The sequence below is a fragment of the Polyodon spathula genome, chromosome 39 (genome assembly GCF_017654505.1).
Source record: "Polyodon spathula isolate WHYD16114869_AA chromosome 39, ASM1765450v1, whole genome shotgun sequence".
Lineage (NCBI taxonomy): Eukaryota > Metazoa > Chordata > Actinopteri > Acipenseriformes > Polyodontidae > Polyodon > Polyodon spathula.
The window spans coordinates 2031864-2051102 of NC_054572.1; the positions used below are offsets into that span (position 1 = coordinate 2031864).

General features: G+C 42.1%; 1 protein-coding gene across 1 annotated transcript in view; it reads left to right on the plus strand.

The window, feature by feature from the left end:
* LOC121304735 (plexin-A2-like) overlaps positions 1-19239 on the plus strand; it is a 146854-nt gene that overhangs the window by 104305 nt on the left and 23310 nt on the right. The window contains exons 13-18 of the mRNA XM_041236103.1: positions 2102-2253; positions 8484-8601; positions 9681-9817; positions 12123-12290; positions 13375-13468; positions 18913-19152. Of these exons, the coding sequence (XP_041092037.1) occupies positions 2102-2253; positions 8484-8601; positions 9681-9817; positions 12123-12290; positions 13375-13468; positions 18913-19152 (909 nt within the window). The remainder of the gene's footprint in view (positions 1-2101; positions 2254-8483; positions 8602-9680; positions 9818-12122; positions 12291-13374; positions 13469-18912; positions 19153-19239) is intronic.

Here is a 19239-nt window from a genome sequence, read left to right on the forward strand (position 1 = left end):
AATCAATTTGTGTATGAACCTCAGGCAGGGCTGCACCTTCCCAAAGTTAACATGCAGGGTGCTTAGGAGGGAAATGGGAGCATCATTGGGTCTCCTGCTGCAGCTCACTACCTCTCAGCATTACTGTTATCAGGGAGAGTAACTGAAACAGCCATTAAAGATTATAGGCAGAAAAATTCCATCCTTGTTTAATAAACACTGTATCATTATAATTCCTTCATGATTATCGCCTCTGATTGCTTCAGAGTGTTCACCAGCATCGCCTTTGAGCAACAGCTGTAATTTGTGTACAGGTCTTGGATACGGAAGTATCTCTCAGCTGCCCTGGATTTGGGAAGGTCTCTGAAGCGTAATGCAAATCATTTTATTTTGTAGCGCAGCAGTAATATTAGGAGTAGCAAATACTTCCCAAATTCTCTGATGCAGTGTAAGGTTAAATACGTAGGTCAGCCGTTACCTGTGGGATCATTTCAGGTAACCCAATCCACCCTCTTCCTGATATTGTAAATGCAGTGGGGTTAGAACTTTTGCAAACAGCTACCCATCAGTGGTAAGCCGCTGTGGCAGGCAGAATGATACTTCTCGTGGAAGTGTTTCACCTACAGCGAAAAGGATTACATTGCATGCCCAGAATCTGAGAAAAAAAAGAGGTAGACCACAATCGTATTGACCACTGCACATGTTTGTCAAAGAAGCCCCAAGTCTTTTAGAACAAAGACCATCGTGCGTTAGAATGCAAGAGACTTCGATCGTCTGGATTGGAAAACACTTGGAAGCAGCAGTCTTGCATCTGAGTCACTTCTGTTACAGCAAAGAATATGCACCTGACTTTGTGTGAGTGCCAATGCACACAGATCACAATGCACACTCCCTCCATTGTAGCTACTATGTGTTGAGGGGTGCCTGTTTATTTCTTGTGACACCACAGATATTTTAACCTGGCATCTTTCCTCTACAGTTTAACTATCTCTTCCATTCTCGAGCAGTACTGAAACATTTATTCTGGCCCTTGGGCTCAGCAATGGGAGTTACTCGACGCAGTAAGCAATTAATGTCCACTAAATCTAGGTTACAATGTGGCACTGCCGTTAGGCACAGAGGCAGCGTAGGGAAATTAAACAGTCTTTATTTTTACATTATAGAATAGTTATTTGAATGACAGACCGATAAACAGGGATTGATGTCTGGTGCAGTACAGCACAGTATTTTATTTTTTGATGTAAGTATTTAATGAAACAAAGCCTGGATTCTGTACATTGGCATCTACATTACACGCACAGAGTAACATAAATACACAAATGCAATACACACTCATAGGGAGCATGGTGACATGGAGGATTGCCATGGAGGTTCTCATGATTTGTAAAGCGTGTAAAGCAGTAGCCAAAGTCACGCTGTGTACCCGTATTGTGTTTTATTAGAAGGTGGCAATTTAATCCCTGTTAGATATATTGTGTGTGGGAGTAGGTTTAGAAACTGCAGGAGGCTGTTAAGAATGCTTGCAGAAGCCAGTGATGGCGTTGTGATTTAGATAATACTGCTTTCTGTAGTACACCGACATACGGTACAACTGGATTGAAACCCTAGTTATGGTACCGACAGCAGGCATGCAGTACGAGCTCTGTAGCTATTCCAGGAAGCAAACACGAAAATGTCATTCTGTTTGAGGTGGTCAGAATAACTGCCAGCGTTTGCATTGTTTTTCAGCAATGGTGCTAAAGCTGGTTATATGATGCTCCAGCGGCCTCAGTGGCAGGGAGCACTGGGAGAGGTGCTGTCCTGTAACTGGGTGTTGAAACCAGGGTTCTGTCTACCGTGTGGATGTGAAAGATCTTGAGGTCACTTTGTATTAAGAATAGGGGTGCTGTGTCAGTGACTATATCTACTGTATCTCTATCTCAGTGCTGGTCAATACATTCTCAGACAAGTGGGTGGGAAAGACCTCCATGAGGACATCTCAGTAGACCTTGCCAGCTCAATACATCCTCAAATAAAGCCATACTGTACATGAAGCCGTAATCAATGCTGTGTTCCCAGCTTTGCCCTATGGTGTAGTGAATTCTGAGTTGGAGAGTGACGCTGTCTGTCTCTCTCTGTCCAGGTGACCCCGGTGGCCGGTCCTCCCGAAGGAGGGACACGTGTCACGATCCACGGAGTCAACCTGGGCCTGGACTTCTCCGAGATCATCCACAACGTGCAGGTGGCCGGCGTGCGGTGCAGCCCCCTACAGGACGGATACATCATTGCAGAACAGTGAGTTACCTGTTACTAGTAGTAATATTTATTAGTCTGGCTCCTGATAAACTCTTTCAACACAGCAGACCTGTATGGTGGTAGCCAAACATTTTCACCTAGAATTTTGGCCATTGCTGAATATCACCTAGAATTTTAGGATTGAGATATAATAAAAAAAAAAATATGAACATAATTTAACATCATGTAATCAAAGAAACTACAAAATGACATCGCAAAAGTCTATCGGAAGCCATGATAGTAGTACAGCATTTCATGTTAGATTTGGAAATGTCACATTTTTCTGTTTTTGTCAGTTTTTCATTAAGTGTATGGAAAACTACAAAGCGATATGTAATTCAATATATTAACGTAACATTATTCAGCAGACTTCATTCGACTTTATGAAGCAAAATGAGTTAATTCTACAGGGTGATGCGAATAGGTTTAGTTAAAAAATTATACCTACAAAAATGCAGACCACTTTTATATACCCACTGCTTTGCCATTTGAAAATGCTGAAACTGTGTGACTAGTGTGAGCATTTTATCTTCGGGTTATTCTAATGTAAAGTTCATTTCTGGGTGAAAAGAAATACTGTCTTTGATCATGCGTTCAGCACTGTTAGAAGTGTTCTGAAGGAACGCTTTTGTTCTGACCTGCTATCGCTTCCCTATCCACTCCATCAGTGCCCGGTACTGCATTGCACTCCCAAAAACTAGTACAATGTTAAGTTGCCTCGAGGCAGAGTCCCAGGGATGAGCCCGATACAGCAGAAATACCAGGCAGTGGTACGGGGGCCAGGTGTCCTGGTTTCAACAGACACCCCTTTTCCCATCAACGGTCTGCAACAGCAATTAAACAATCGCCAATCATGCTTCCAGAATAATATTCTTTCATTTACTGTACTAAATTAAAAGTATGCAAAATGAGGCTAAAAATAGCAGTACATGTGGTTATACATGGTCACGAATTGGAAAAGAAAGGTGCAGTCAAAGAAATGGTTCTGAGTTTTGGAACTCTGGTCAGCCTAGGCAGTGTCAAGGTGGATGTACAAACTCCATTGGGGACCAAGGGGCGCACCTCGCTCTGCAATGCTCAGTGTAAGGGATCCTGTAGAATCAGTGATCTGAACCTGACCGTGACGCTCTCCCCTAGAGAGGGATTCAGTCCGTGCAGTGCTGTGTGTGTGTGGGTGTGTGGTGCTGGGATTGCTTTGAAAGACACATCTGTCTATTTGAGCACACTAACCTTCTTGCATGTAGTGTATGCGATCGTTTATATTTCTAACATGCATAAATGATGACACATACACAGTAGAAAGGCTCTCTATAACTGAACCAGAGACACCCCCCCCCCCCCCCCCCCCCCCCAAAATGAAAGCTGTTTCTTATTTTTTTCACTAATTGGTGAACATGTTTGCCTTTTTAGGTGCAACTAGAATTCAGGACTAGAGTTGCTAATCACTCTGATTTGTTTGTTTTCTGAGTGGAAACAAAGAGCATTCCTAATTGGAACAGGTCAGGAGTTGAACTGAAGTGAAGCGCAGAAGAAAAAAAACTGCATTAAACTGCAGCTTGAAAATGTAATAGAGCCAGCTGTTATGCAGCAGCACTGTACAGGTGTTTTAATTGCAGATGTTAGACCGCAGCTGTAATTGCAATGACCTCACTTCTCAATGCAGTATTAGTGTGCTACTACTTCTATTTGCTTAATTTAATACACTTTTTAATTTGGGATACACAAACTAACAAAGCCACTCAGCGTCTTACAGGTGCAGTTAAATAAAAGAGCAGGGGTATTGTTTTAAAGGCAGAAGCATGCTGAGAGGCTTGCGTTCCAGGCTCGGAAGGCTGGTGTATGTAAATGGTTTCATAACAAATGAATTCCCTGATTAGCTGTATAAAATACCTAGCTCCCGTCGGAAGTGTCAACATGACTATCTAGCACAGCAGCCTCAGCTTGGGCTAATTAAAACAAGTGAAACTCTTTGCTTTTTTTTCTTTTTTCCGAAGGGAGTAAGTTTAGAAAAGAGGTTTCAGTGGACAGGGTCAGCTGCACTCTCAACATCTGTCAGCAGTTTTTTTTCAGCTTTTGAATTGTTTGGGAACAAAACATGAGCTGGACTCTGATAAAACCAAGCCTGGAAGCTGCAGGGAAATATAAAACAAGATGACACTTCACCATAATGAAGTGCTGTTTCATTCACAGAACGTAAATATGCAAAATGAGTTTGAGTAAGAAGTATAAGTCACACTCGGCACTGCCAGACAATATTGACCCTCGTTACTACTGGCCGAATCTCTTATTGCGGTTAAATTAATATGATGGCTGGATCTGAATGGACTGGGATATAGACTTTGCCTAAAATCACATCCCATCTGTTGTCCGGATGCATTGCTTGTTTTCTGAGCCAGAAGGGAACAGAGGAGATCTATAGATGTGAAATCAATATTCCTTGTGCACCTATTATTGCATTTGCATTTGCAAGCCCAGAGGCAACAATTATTTTGCATGTCAGTGAGGTCCGGGAGTAGGTGTTGCCAAGTTCCAACAGGATAAAAATAATATTCACTGTGAGTCAGACTATCAAAAGGAGTTCTGTATTGCATGAGAATATTTATAATTGCCAATTCACACCTATTTGATTGTCACCTTACATGCTTCAAATGTAAAAATCTATTTTATTTTTAATTTTTTTAAATTAGTTTTTACTTTATCTATTGTACAAAACAATAAACTCGCCTGGCAAACAGAAAGCCAAAGAAGGCCAACTGTGCTTTCTGAACTTTTTATCAGAGCTAGATTTCTCATTGTAATGAAACATGGCCAGTGTTGGTTCAGCAGGTTGGTGATTGATGTAGATTTTGTCAAGCAACACTGTGTTTCAAAGCTGCATGCAAACACAGTCCGAGTTTCTATTATATCATGTGATAAATATACAGTAACAGATGTTTTCCTTTGTTATATTCTAATAAGCACTGAAAACAATTAAGTTAAAATGCAATTTTGCTTTCTTGCTGTGCAACTGAATTGCCAGACAGAGCCTTAGAGCACGCTAGAGTTCACGCCAGGCAAAATTGCAAAGAAACATAATCATTTGTTTTCTGGTCCTTTTTTAAAATGCTGGTGTCGGCTGCATGTCTTGGAGTACTCAATCACCACTGTCTATTTTCTTTATGAGCGTTCCTATTGCTTTAATGTGAACTAAGGGTTACCGGGCTGAGAGATCCAATTTCATTTGAATTGCCACGGAGCTCTGTGGGTAAGCACTGGACCTAATCAAGCGCGAGTATTTTAAATCTAATAACCAGCATGTGTGAATGAACATTGAGGCTTCCTACTGAAAGTCATTTGCAGACCCATCCCACGCATCTTCATACTTTAATGAGCAGAGACTTGAAGTGGGACCCTGGCGTTTGTTGTTTCTGCAAGTCCTTAAAGCATGTTGTAATCAAGACGGACTCCTGTCTAAGCAGCTGTGAATGTATTGCCATAAAACCAGCTTTCAGGTGAGACATTGTTGTAAGTGGCTCTGCAGCTGATGCATAGTTCACACACCTTAGTCTCATATCTTGTAGAGCACTTTGTGATGGTGGTCCACTGTCTGAAGTCTGAAATTCATCACCTTCAGCCACTACCTCTTCAAAGTGGTGCTATTGAGATCTGCTGCTGATTGAGGCCCACTTATGTGCAGTATAGCGAGTTTGGTGTGAATTTAATGACTTGCATTGTAGTCTATTGAATAGTCCAGTGTGGGGTTGAAAGAGAGAATGAGCTTAGAAAGACAATACTGCTCCACACAAACCAACTCGGCACTCACAGTAACTCTGTCTTACCTGCTTGGTCAATGACATCTTTAGTAGATCGGTGTTTTTAATGTGGATTTTAATATGCAATAATGTATAGGGAACAGTATAAGTATTGCATGGTCTGTATTTGACCTTTTTAAGCTTGCTTCTTCCAAGCTTCTAATAAAATGGTGTTTCAAGTGTTTAGCAACCCTGGCAGCTGGTTTACATTGTTAATATTAAATCACTTTATTTGTTTCATCATGCATTTACTTTGTATTACCCAATCCCCTCTGTATAGGAGCCGGCCCTGTGTTGCCGTGAGCAGCTCTCCTTCATGCAATATGGGTTTATGTGGAACCTTTCTAATTGAAATGCGCTGCGTGCCACTGGCTGTAGGGGAAAATATGTTAGTCGCGCATTGGCTCTGACAGCAGTTTAATCCAAGTAGGAGTGAATTCATTTGTTTTGCTGCAAAAAAAAAAGAAAATGTCAGGGGAAAAGTAGAAAACAGCCGTGGAGAGTCAGGTGTGCAGCTAAATGGAAAACAGTTTTCAATGTTAATGTGTTTTGAGTGTCACACACCCTATTGTTTTCACTTCTGGAGGAGGGTTCTTAATGCAAGGGCAGGTTATAGATCCCTGTAGGGTCACGTTGACCCAAACCACCCCAGTTAAGTGTGTCGTGGCTTGATTTCAGATATACAGTGCAGTACACCGTGTAGAATTGTGCTTTTAGCTCCACTGGATAAATACATTGCATTACTATATTATAACTGCAGGTCAGCAGAATGAAATGGTACAGTAGGTGCATTATAACTAGGGCTTGTGTTTTTCAGGTTTTATTAATTGTATTTTTCGGTGCTTATTTTTAGCTATTTTCAAGTTTTATGTAAATTGTTTTTAATTGCTTTTGTTTTTTATGTAATGTGTGAAATTTGTGTTTTTGTTTACTTTACAAAATGCTAGAGCTTTTTTTTCTGTCAAAATATGTATAGTTACTCGACAGTACTTGCACACTTAAGTTGTACCTTCTTTCCTTCGCTGTCTTGCACAATGAAATCCCTCTGGTCACGGGCACATTCTCCTGGGGTTTTTGTGTGGAGGCATTTTTGTACATTTTGCCACTCTCTCTTTTAAATCCTTCGTATCTTAACTGTAACACAGTTTTAAATCCCGCTAACAAGCCTCCATTCTTGATTGTAATCTCATTTTAAATCTTGCAAGTGGAGTCTCTAATCGAAATGTGGGAATGTGCTGTCACTCAGTAGTTGGGGTGGGTTTAAAATATTCAGAATGAATCAATGATAGATACAAGTCAGGATGGTGGGACATTGCCCAGCTGCACTGGCAAATGTATTTCTTATTATTTTTGTAGTAGGTTTTATTTTTTAGTGGGAAAAGGGTAAAGTCAATGTGAATTGATTAACCATTTCCACAGTTTTTCCGGTGTTTATTGGCTATCCACCAATTTCATTTTTTTGTTGGGTTTAAAACTGAAAATCAGAAGCCCTAATTATAGGCAAAACTTTGCAAATATCTTCCTAAAATGGAATTCTAATGTTTAGTTATGCGCTAGATAAATAATCTCCAACTGCTTCTTAAAGGGTTTTTTAGCCACAGTGAGCTGGGAATGTTTTGGACATATTTTATTCAAATAAATGATTAGCCATAATAAAAACTGCATTCCTACAGTACATAACACCTCCTTGTGTCACGCACTGTAATCGTCACATAGGTGGGGACAGGTGGTGACAATTGAGTACGTTACCGGACTGCAAGGTCCACGCTTAGAGTGGAACACTCCCTACTTGTGATTCAGAAGTGCACTTAATAAGACCAATAATAAGCACGGCTCCTGCTAATCGGGTTGATGATTGCTTACCCAGTTTATTACTCTCTGTTAGGAGCGATCAATAGCTGTCGTTTTTATGTTAGAATAATTGATCTTTCCACCTGATGATTTGGTGATATTTGATCAGGCCATCTGGTGACTTATCTGATACACTCTTATTTCTCCCTCGGGCAGGTCGGTTTGGGCTTATCGTTAATGTATTGTAACGCCGTGATATCTTACTGTATCTATGCCAACAGGACACCGTGGTTACCCTTTCAAATGTAGCCCCCTAATGCCCACCAGTGCGTCGGTGCAACAGTGATGTTTGTCAACCTCAAAAGCTCATTCAGTCGCTGCGTGAGTGCCTTTCTTTGTGTACGACCTGTGTAGGAAATGTTTTTTTTTTTTTAGTTTTTTTGTGTCTGAACATGCATATTCTCAGAGTTATGTGCAGGTTAGCCCACACACTTCAGTGACTCATGCTTTCAGGTAAATGTATCCATTAATGTACTGGATTTACTTATCACTGCTGTTCACCTCATGATGTCACACCTTGCCCTGTAGCCTTGAGAACCTAGCGCTGCTCCTGAGCCCACAGTGACCCCGCTCTTCTGTCTCTTGCAGGATCGTGTGTGAGATGGAGCCGGCCCGGCCACAGATGCCACCCGGACCAGTTGAGTTTTGCATTGGGGAGTGCAAACCAGAACTGAAGACCAAATCCACGCAGCTCTATACGTTCGTGGTGAGTGTTGCTGACCTGACCTATTTATAGTAGGAAATATTTTCCATCCTGGAATCTCTCAGATGCCTTTAGTTTCTTTCAGAGATAGACGCATGCTTTTTTAATCCCCAAAAAGCGAAACAGATCTTTGAATGCCGACATTAGCGATACCAAACATTTAGAGTTACGGCTACTCTAATGTGGAAATGTTGCAAAGCAAATTGACAGTATCACGTCTCAAAACCCTGTACAGCTAGGTTTAAAAATACAGTGTAGGACAAACAGAAAACATGATGGTTCTGTGCAGGTAACCCCACACTAAAATAAACTATTCTGTGAGGAGAAGCATCACTATCAGAGACACAGTGTCCCTTGCTGGCTATGTCTTGCATTCTTCCATTACCTGCTATCACTTATCCACTGGACTGAAAACACTGTGGACATTGCAGATGGGCGGTGAGGCTGTGCCATCCCTGGAGATAAAGGGCAGTTTATGCAAAAATAATTAGTGGTTGTAATTATACATGTGATTTTAGTTTCGGAGCACATACAGGTGCCCACAAACATTCTTTTAACCCTGCCCCCCTTGACAGCTGAATCAGCTGAATTGTTATAATTACTGCCTGCCAGCCATCGATGCACGCCACCACTCTATGTGATGGTCATACTTTTCACTGTGCTGTGAGATTACCCTACAGCACTGCTGTGCCATAAAATAAGCAGTAATTACAGTGCATTTGGGTTTACTCTTTTAATTGCATGGTGTTGTATTGTATGTAATCTTTAATTACACATCCTTCCAAAAACCAAAGACTCGACTTTTGAGTTCAATGTCTTTTTAAAGTAAAACAACTATGGTTTCACCAAACAAACCTCAAATATCTGATTATGTAGGGATGGAAATAAGACTCCTACTGCATAGCAGTCTGACCCATTCCGAGCTGGATTAGCCACTATGTGTAGATAACAAGCTCAGGGCATCTTGAACTTCCTATTGAAAGCAGGACTGGATCAAACTGCTATGCATTGCTGTGTCTCAGATCTGTGACTATTTTAGACGATGCTATAGCTTTAGATTTTAAGTCCTGCTTTGTTTTCAGGAACCAACTGTGGAAGCCTTGTCTCCCAGTCGGGGACCGGAGTCTGGGGGGACGAAGGTGACCATAATGGGGCAAAACCTGGGAGCTGGGAGCAGCGTGTCTGTCTTCTTCGGAAATCAGACATGCGAGTTCTACGGGTAAGACAGACACACCTTAACAATATCTACCTAACTGCAAGTTTCTCTCCCTGTATACATAGTTAGCGAGTGTTAGAGATACCTCTGTATAGCCAGGTTGAGAACGCCAGATTTTCCACTAATGCACCAGCACCCAATGTATCATTCCTTCTAGACTATTAATAAAATAGTCTTCAAAACACCCATGCAGCAGCATCAGCAGAATGCCATAGCCAGAAAGCGTGTTTGGCCTTTTCTATTTAAAGATGAGCCACTGAATTCCTGCTGTAATGCAGAGAGGTTGATTTAGATGAAACTGCTTTAATGAGATACCAGCTAATTACAGTGTTCTATTTCGAAATCCTGTCTGACCAGGGGATTAGGGGGGGGGGGGGGGGGGGGGTGGGGGGGGAATTGTGGGCAGATTTGCTGTGATGGGCTAATCATAAAGACTGCAGCTAATTGCCTGATTGCGGGCAGGATAATTGCGGATAATAGGCAGAGAGAGGGACAGAACGTGGCTGCAGTGCACAGCACACTGAATGCCACGACAGTGCAGTGCGCACCATGGCCTGCCTTGAAACTGTGGAAGCTGCAGCTGTTTAAATCTGTGCTTTCTTGGCTAGTGCAGTATCAAGTGCTTTAGACACTACACTTGAACTGATTTTGAACAGTCTTTCAGCTGGGGAAGGGGAGGTCAAAAGCAGAGAATGTGCTGGAGCTTTTTGATTTGAATTACTGCATTAGAGGTGCTATTCAATGCAAATAAAGATTTAGCTCTGTACCCCGACCCCCTCTGTTTATTGTATGAACTAGAGGTCTACTCGGGCCTAAATTTAAAACCCGATCCGAACCCGACCCAATCAAACAAATTCGAACCCGACCCGAGCCCTTTGAAATATTTGCATGCCCGACCCAGCCCGATCCGACCCGACTCCACAAATATATTCCAAACATACGCTATTGAAACCAAATACCGTCAGTGTAGAGTATTGATTTAAAAGAAGACAACAGCAAGCTTCTTCAAAACTTTGTTACCATAAATAGCCACACATGAAGATGCTCTTGCAAATTCGCATGCTCATTTTGGACAAGCCTATATCATCTCAAAACTCTAAATTAACAAATATTACACCACAGCTGTGGCTTTTAAAACAGCTACAGGATGAATACATCACTTTTCAGTCTGCCGCTGCAGAGATGAATTCCCCGTCTTTCTGCTGTCATGTTTCAGTAATATTTTACAAAAACCACATGATGGACTTTTATTATCGCTGAATACAAGAATATCGTAGTTTTTGTACCCTTTCAGGGTAGAGAGAGGGAGAGAATGACAGTTTGTGTCATTATCTAAAAAAGGCATGAATTGTCGACTGATGAGAGCTGTTAATTAGACATTGCACTTGGTGTTTTTGTGTGTGTGTGTGCATTTGTATGACAGACGGTTAAAATTTGATGACGTTGGTGTTTTGCAACTGAACCCTATCCCGTTAAGACCGCCCACGCAGCCTTTGACAGGCTGCACGAAATGTCAGTTTATCAGCCGAGATGATTATTGGTTGTTGGTTGCGTTGGAAGTTTAATTATATCCTGTGGTTACTTAGTAAAGCCCGGCCATGCAGAATTTGACACGCTGCGCAAAACGAGTAAGCATGTTTGTGATATGATGTTAAGAGAGGTAATTTCTCAAAGAACCTATGGTGCATGGCGAGTGGTTTTTCAAAAAAGCGTACAGCAGGAAGTGGGTTTTAGGAAGCACTTGCACACAGAGCAAGAAACAAATACTCGCGGCAAACACTGATAACCCTAACCCGACCCCAACCCGAACCCGACACTTACTGTCGGTCCCGTCAGACTCGGGTTGGGTAGCAAGGCTCTAGTGTGAACTAGTTAACTTCAAAGCAGAGGACTGAAAGGATATTTCCACAGCGCCACCCAGGTTTAGCTGTTGTAAGGTTGCCAGTGGTTTCAGTGTGACTGTTTCCGCTGGCCTGGGCACGGCACGATTAATTCTGCCAGGGGGCAGCGCTGCTGTGCCAGCTCTTTTGAAGTTCAGTGGGGAATCAGCCGAACGAATGCTCAGCAAAGGTCACTTAAAAAAAAATAGCGGTAGAGCACACCAGCCTGTTAAAAGTAACAGAAATGTGTGGACAGACTGGCGATAGGAATTAGACCACCCCCAAGAAAATCTGGAAAAAATAACTCCAGAGGCAAGGTGGAGCGGCTGATTGATTAAGACGCCTCTGAGTCCAGGGTTCACATGTGACACTGCACATAGCTCGCTGTCTTGCTTTGTTACTGTGTTAAACTGCCACCTCCCTTGCAGGCGCACTATGACAGAGATCGTCTGCTACTCCGCGCCCTCGCCCACTGGAGTTGGCCTGGCCCGGATCAGAGTCAGTGTGGATCGTGCCCAGGTGGAGGAAAGCCTGCAGTTCGAGTACATCGAGGACCCCACCGTGCAGCGAATCGAACCCGAGTGGAGCATCGCCAGGTGAGAGGGGTCTACTCGTCATTAGAGGGGGGGCATTGCTCTCTACAGCACAGAATTGGTTTGTAATAAATAAAATATATTCCAGAAGCTCTAGCTCGTGTCCAACTGTATTGTCTGAAACATTGAAATAAACTATTCTTAAATACAGGTTAAAAAAATGTTTCAAAATTTGTACTGGAGCGAAACTCTGTCCCAGTATAATGCAATATAAATCTACATAGTGAATGTCATTTGAAGCAACCCAAGGCACACAGCAGTGTTAAGTTACACAAAAAAGAAAACCAGCCTCTGAAACCATCCTCCTTATATATCTTTAAATAAATATTATTGTGCTCAGAAGAACCAGCTTCCCAAAATGAATATCAGCATGACAAGATAATGGCACTCATTACAGCAAGAGACTCTGCAGTGAAATTCGGACTGGCCAGTGATGTGCAGTTAATCCCCTTACTCATATCAGAGCTCGGTGTGCTGATGCTGTCACTCAACACCAGCAGCTACGAGCTCCCCTTTACCTGCCCTTCAACTCCTCACTTCATTTAACTTCCAGGCAGAGAGAGGAACAGGTGTGTGCGCTGGAGGCATTCATGTCTGACTGTACAGTACAGGGCAAGGCAGAGCTGTCTGCTTCCTGCGAGATTACCGGCTCCACTTCACTGCTTTAGACAGGGACGATTCAACACATGGAGGAGCTGTCACGGAATCACATTGTAATGCAAACACAAGCCCCTGCGAGGGCCAGCGTCATCACTGAGGTCAAGCTGCGCAACAAAAGATGGCTTTAATCCCTCCCCAGTTTTTGTTTTCTTGGGTGAATTAATGTAAGAGAATCAGACATGCTGCAAAAGGCTACTGATCCAGAAAAGGGGTGAGGTGGGTCTATTACAATCAAAACTTTGAAAAGTTACTTGCTTTGCTAATCATTCTTTCGTTCATTAGTAACCGCTCTGTTTGGATGCGTAGAGATCATGTGTGTGCATAGAGAGATTACTGATGTGTCCGCGTGGTCTGTATATTAGCTATCATTTCTTCTGTTTAACACAAGCCCAGTGTCACTCTAATAGTTGTTCATGTTCTTTCACAGCGGCCACACTCCCCTGACTATCACAGGGACTAACCTGGATGTGATTCAGGAGCCCCGGATCAGAGTGAAATACAACGGCCACGAGTCTGACAATGTGAGTAGGCTGACAGTTTCCAGAGGTTTTCATCCTTGCTCTTTTATTTAGTGCAACAAAAGCCCCTTTATGACCTCATCACGCCCGTGACATCATAATACCCATTGTGACATGTCGATGCTGCTTTATTGCAATGTAAAAAAAAATAAAATTGTTTTTAGTGTACTGTTAAAATTGGTAGAATGTTCAGTCCAACTAGCATAAGACCACAGTCTAAACATTGAAATGCACTCCCACACCTAACTGCAGAGTCACAGAGAAAGACCTCCAGAAAGGGATGGCTTCCATTAAATCCGTGGAGTTATAGAAATGTCAGATATGAAGCGAATTGATGGGGAAAAAAAACTGAACAGTAGAGAGATAAAGTGCTCGCTTGACCCGAAAGCTGGCCTCTGTTGAAACGTTCTCCTCAATGCTGTCAGTCGGCTGCAGCCCCAGAATGTCAGAACTGCTTTGTCTAAATGTCTTACCACTGTGGAGACAAGCTGGTACAGTGCTGGACTTGATCGGGCAATAGGAACCTGCGCAAGATGGAAGAGCAAGTCGTCTTTACCGTGGAAAACAGGTCACAGACAGCAGTGGTGCTAAAAAAAAAAAGTTAATTCCATCGCCTCAATTAGAATGTTGCATTGAATAAATAAACATGTTAAGAGAGAGACGATATCTTTTTTTTTTTTCTTCATCTGTATTAAAAACCACTCAGGTGGGTTTAATGGAATTCAGAAAATTCCTTAATGGGTTTTAATGGAAGATTAACTTTAGTCAAAAGCCATCGTCAGCATTAAAAGGAATAAAACAGTAAGAGCTGAGAGGAATGGAAATCTATGCTGATTGGATTTGGCGTTTTGTCTTGAGGGGGAAGGACTGCTTTTAATAAAGTAAATGAGCCATGTTTCAGATCTGTTTGAAAAAATAACAATAATAATAAAAGAGAGAAATTCTCCTGGGGCAGATTCAGGTGTAGATTTACTTGTTCGCTGTTCTCTTCAATAACAAAAGCTAACGTTTAGGGTTGCCACCTGTCCCCGTTTTCCCTGCATCGTCCCGGTTTTGAGGAAGGAGTCTCGGGATTCATATGCCTTCCCGGGACACCAAATGCCATTGCCATAAAACTGATTCTGAGTCAGATAAATCAGGATAATATATTACTAAAACAGACTCACGATATTAATTGGTTGTCAATACTATATTAGTAATATTCTCAATGATTCCTTTTGGCTGGATATAGGATGTCTAAAGATAATTTAAAGTTTGTTTTGTGCTTCAGAGGTGGCAACTCTCTATTTGCAACATGCACTGCAGATATAACCTTAAAGCTACAAACTACTGAAATAGCTGTCTAACCTTCCGTTCGTTTAACGTGCATCTGGGCAATATCTAATGGCCTTGAGTACTGCTGAGTTGTCGTATTTTTCTAATGTTATTTCCACCAGTAAAGATCAGCCAGCAGCACTGTTAAATATTGTTGATAAACTCTTAAACCCTAAAACAACTACACCAGTGCGTGGAGAGCAAACAGATATTTGTGAGCAATTTTTACTTCAACTGATAAAATTGGAGTGTAGGACCCAGTTACCCTCTGTAATATCAGGGCTAGGTTGGGGGAATGTACTGTGATAACTGAGGTAGAACTTAAGGCTGTGATAATGAAACTACATCTTAAGACCTGTAGTTTAGATCCTTGGCCTCCCTGGTTTATGAAGGGATGTCTCTCTGTTTTAGGTCCAATTGTAACTCATATTGTTAACTCCTCTGACATCTGGAAAAGTCCCCCTTACTCTAACCCTGGCAGATATGAGAAACCACTTTCCCCGCACGATCTTGCAAATCATAGGCCTGTTTCTGCTATTCCTTTTCTTGCGAAGTTGGTGGAAAAAGAAATGGGCAATTGGAAAAACTTCAGTGTGGTTCTCGCTGTGACGCGGAGACAGCCTTATTGAGGGTCTGTAATGACCTTCTTCGGTTGGCTGATACTGGACTGTTCTCTGTGTTAGTGTTGCTTGATCTTTCTGTTTCTTTTGACACCGTGGACCACAGATCTTATTGGAGAGATTTCGGAATTCTGCTGGAATTCCAGGTCTTGCTTTGGAATGGTTTCCCTCCTCCCTGTTAGATTGGACGCCTGTTCGTCTCTCTGGGTCAGCACTCTTCTTAAACTGATGACGCGACTTCCACGAGGCTCAATCCTTGGTCCCCTGCTTTTTCAGTGTCTCTGTGCTCCCCCTGCGTCAATCATTAACAAATAAAACCTTCCTGTTTTATTAAACTGCATCGGCTTCACAATGCTGCAGCCAAAGTGCTGACTCGCACACGTCATTCACAGCACATTACTCCAGTACTTGAATCACTGCATTGGCTCCCTGTCAGGGGATCGATTACACTTATAGGCTCTTCTTGGCTTAGGATTTTCATATGGTCTTATGTAGTCGTACACGATATGAGCAAATGCTGGCCTCGTGGGAGCTCCTAGAAGTCAGCTGTACTCGGGGGGGTGAGGGCCTTTAGGTTTTCTGCTCTCTGCCTCTGGAACTCAATCACATTAGGAATATTGGCACAGTTCAAACTTTTAAACCAGTTTTAAAAACATATCTGTTGGCGTTGGCTTATTTTTTGATGGTGTTGTTGTAAAGTTCCCTGGGATGCTTCGAGGAGATTTGAGTTTGTGCTTGTTTTTAATTAGAGGAAGGTTCGGTTGGGGGGGGAGGGGGGGTTGTCATCTAGTGTCAGTAGTGTTGGGTTAAAAAAAAAATCTAATTATTTGTCTCGCTGTCAACCTTAAAATGTCATCTAGGAAGACTATTATTGAGAGCTCAAGAGTTGTGTCCTGTCATGTAACAAGCAGTCTATTTAATGCAGTACAATCAAATGTTTTCTTGTACCAGAGCACATAGACCATGCTAATGAATACCACTCAAAAGAGCCTTGATTGGTCGACGCTACTACTTGCTGCTTGTCGCTCGCCGCCAGTTATTTATTTTCTTGTTATTCACAGTTTTTCATCCAGTGTTCGAAGGCTTTGATGTATTTTTGAAGTATTTTGCTTACTCTAAATTTGGATTAAATGATTAACATAAACCGAGGCTGCTAAATTTGCAGTAAATAAGGCAGAAATTAACTTTCAGTCCCAGAAGCCAAATCTAGCATCTGCTCTCCTCAGTTTTTTTTTTTTTTTTTTATACTGTGAGAATTTAGTTGTTACAAATTTTTTAAAAAATCTAAACCCACAACACCCACCATAGCCCCTCCGGGGAGTAACAGATGGTACAGAAGGATGAAAAGCCACACCAGAACTTACAAACACCAAGGTGTATCTCCAGACAAGATCTTATCCGTTTTTATATTCCGTTTCCTTACCGCCATCTCTTGCGCAGAATTTCGCTAGCTTCCCATTTCGAATGCATTGTCTTCTTTTTGAACAGCTCTCTCCTCCCTGTTTGTAAGCATCTATTAGAGCTCCCTCATGCTTTCTGTTTTCCAGTTCGAACGAATGCTGTGCAGCAACCCTACCGTACTAATACTGGGGTCAGGTACTAGGCGATTCACTTAAACTATCTGTCATATAGCTTTACAGCACAGTGAGGCTTGAGGCTTCTTAAGACATTGTAGTGCAAAACTTACTGAACAAGAACCAAACCCATATGTTTTTATAAGTCACATATAGATAGGTATAAATAAGAAAAAGGATAAAGTATACTATTGAGGGTGATTTATTTATTTTAATATACACATACGTTGAAATTTACAGGACGTCTCTCTGGGGGGGTATGGTGTTTAATAATTAAAGAATGCATTGTAGCAGCTGCACACTCACTGCTGCACATACATTTGAAGAAGCGTTTATCCTGACATGTTGGAATGGAATTTCTTTAAATGAACGTAATGAAACGTGCGCTCTGTGGAGCATCCGTGAACAGGTTTATTACAGAACGGATGCTTGAACGAAGAGGTTGCTTCCACGCTCCTGTTGTCTTGGGCAGTGTAAATAATTCAAAATGATTGGCTTGCCTTTGTCTCTTCTCTCCTGCCCATGCAGGGAGGAAGGGGGAGAGGAGCTTCTAGAATTCTTTAGCTCCAATTTTAATCTAAAAATCTAAAAGGGGAACAAAACTGTAACTTCCTGCACTTTAGACCACCAGCTCTCCGTCAGAATATCGATTTCATTTTTACACGGATATTACTGCCCTGTTTGGAATACCTCGGGGACATTGCGCCTTGTACTTGTAGGAGGTTTTATTTCTAAATCAGAAAATCATTACAGCACTGCTCAGGAACATCTTGAGCTACTAAGTGTACTGTTTCTATTTGACATCCTTAATTTAATGGTCAGGGCCGGACTGTGGTACTTCAGGGGGTCTCTAGAATAGGAAGCCAAGTTAGCAGAGTTCTGGCCAAGGTTTAAGTCTGTTTGTTTAACCAGAATTAAATTGTTTTCATCAGGCTTGAAGGCAGCATTGGGTTCTGTTTATTAAAAAACAGAGCGATCTAAACACTGCATGCTCTCATTTTTTTTGCTTGAACAGTAAAAACAAAAGAAAGATAACAGATGGATTTTGAATCACATGAAGTGGCACACAGAAGTGTAGCATTTGCTAAACATGTGCAGAACGAATGGCATTCATTTCTGGCAGTAAACAAATGTGTTGTTTTGGTGGGTTGTTCCATTCAAGCTATCGTTACTAAGCAATAAGGCAGCATGTATACGACAATACAAAGAAACATGTAACCAAAGGGAAAAAAATGCATTCTCTGCTGCTTGGTTTTGTTTGTTCTTCATGCTTGTTTTACAGTTTGTATGAAAGGAATATCTTAAGAGGCTGCTTAACAACTCCCATTGGCTTCCTTTTTAAAGTAACTGCAACTGCATACAGCTCAGCAATTAGGCATGGGGCTGAATGTTACTGGTTTCTGTATGTCTGGCAGCCCCACAATTGATCTGCACATTGTTCAACACGTAGCTGTTTCTGAAAGGTAACAGGAGGATAGACTGGCACAAAAGTGCATTTATAACTGGGGGGGGGGGGGTCTATCTGCTGGCTGATCCTGTGCTTTTGTAAACAGCCGTTGTGTTTGCTGCAGTGATTGTTAGGGTTTTTTTTATTTTTATTTTTTTATTAAAGATTGCAAAAACCAAATTTAAAAAAAAAATTATGTTGTGGAGACTCCCTGGAGACCACAGTAAAGAATTTGCAAAGTCAGAAAGTCAGTATTACTCATAAAACCAATACACTGGCAATACAAATAAAGCCCCCTGGATCAAGCTGCTTCCAGGATCCGTGCAAATCATTAAAACATCATGCATTTCAATGGTTATGTTGATTTTGTGCCAGTCAACTCTGTCTGACCTACACGTGAAATCAAGCCTGTATTAAAGACCCCCTGTGTAAATCTCTTATAAATCCCTGTGTGTGCTGCACCCCTCCCCTCCCCTCCCGTCCCCTCCCCAGGTATGTAAAGTGCTGAACGCGACCACCATGTCATGCCTGGCCCCGCCCCTCACCCTGGAGTACCGGCCCGGGTTGGATGCAGTGGAGCGTGCGGACGAGTTCGGCTTCATCTTCAACAACGTGCAGTCCCTGCTGCTCTACAACAACACCAACTTCATCTACTACCCCAACCCCACCTTTGAGCCTCTCAGCACCTCGGGCATCCTGGAGCAGAAACCGGGCTCCCCCATCATCCTCAAGGTACCTTCCGAGCTTTAAAAACGCATGGGGCTGCTGCAAACATCTTCGAAAAGGAGAAATCATCTGCAGTTGTAAAAACCAGTCAAA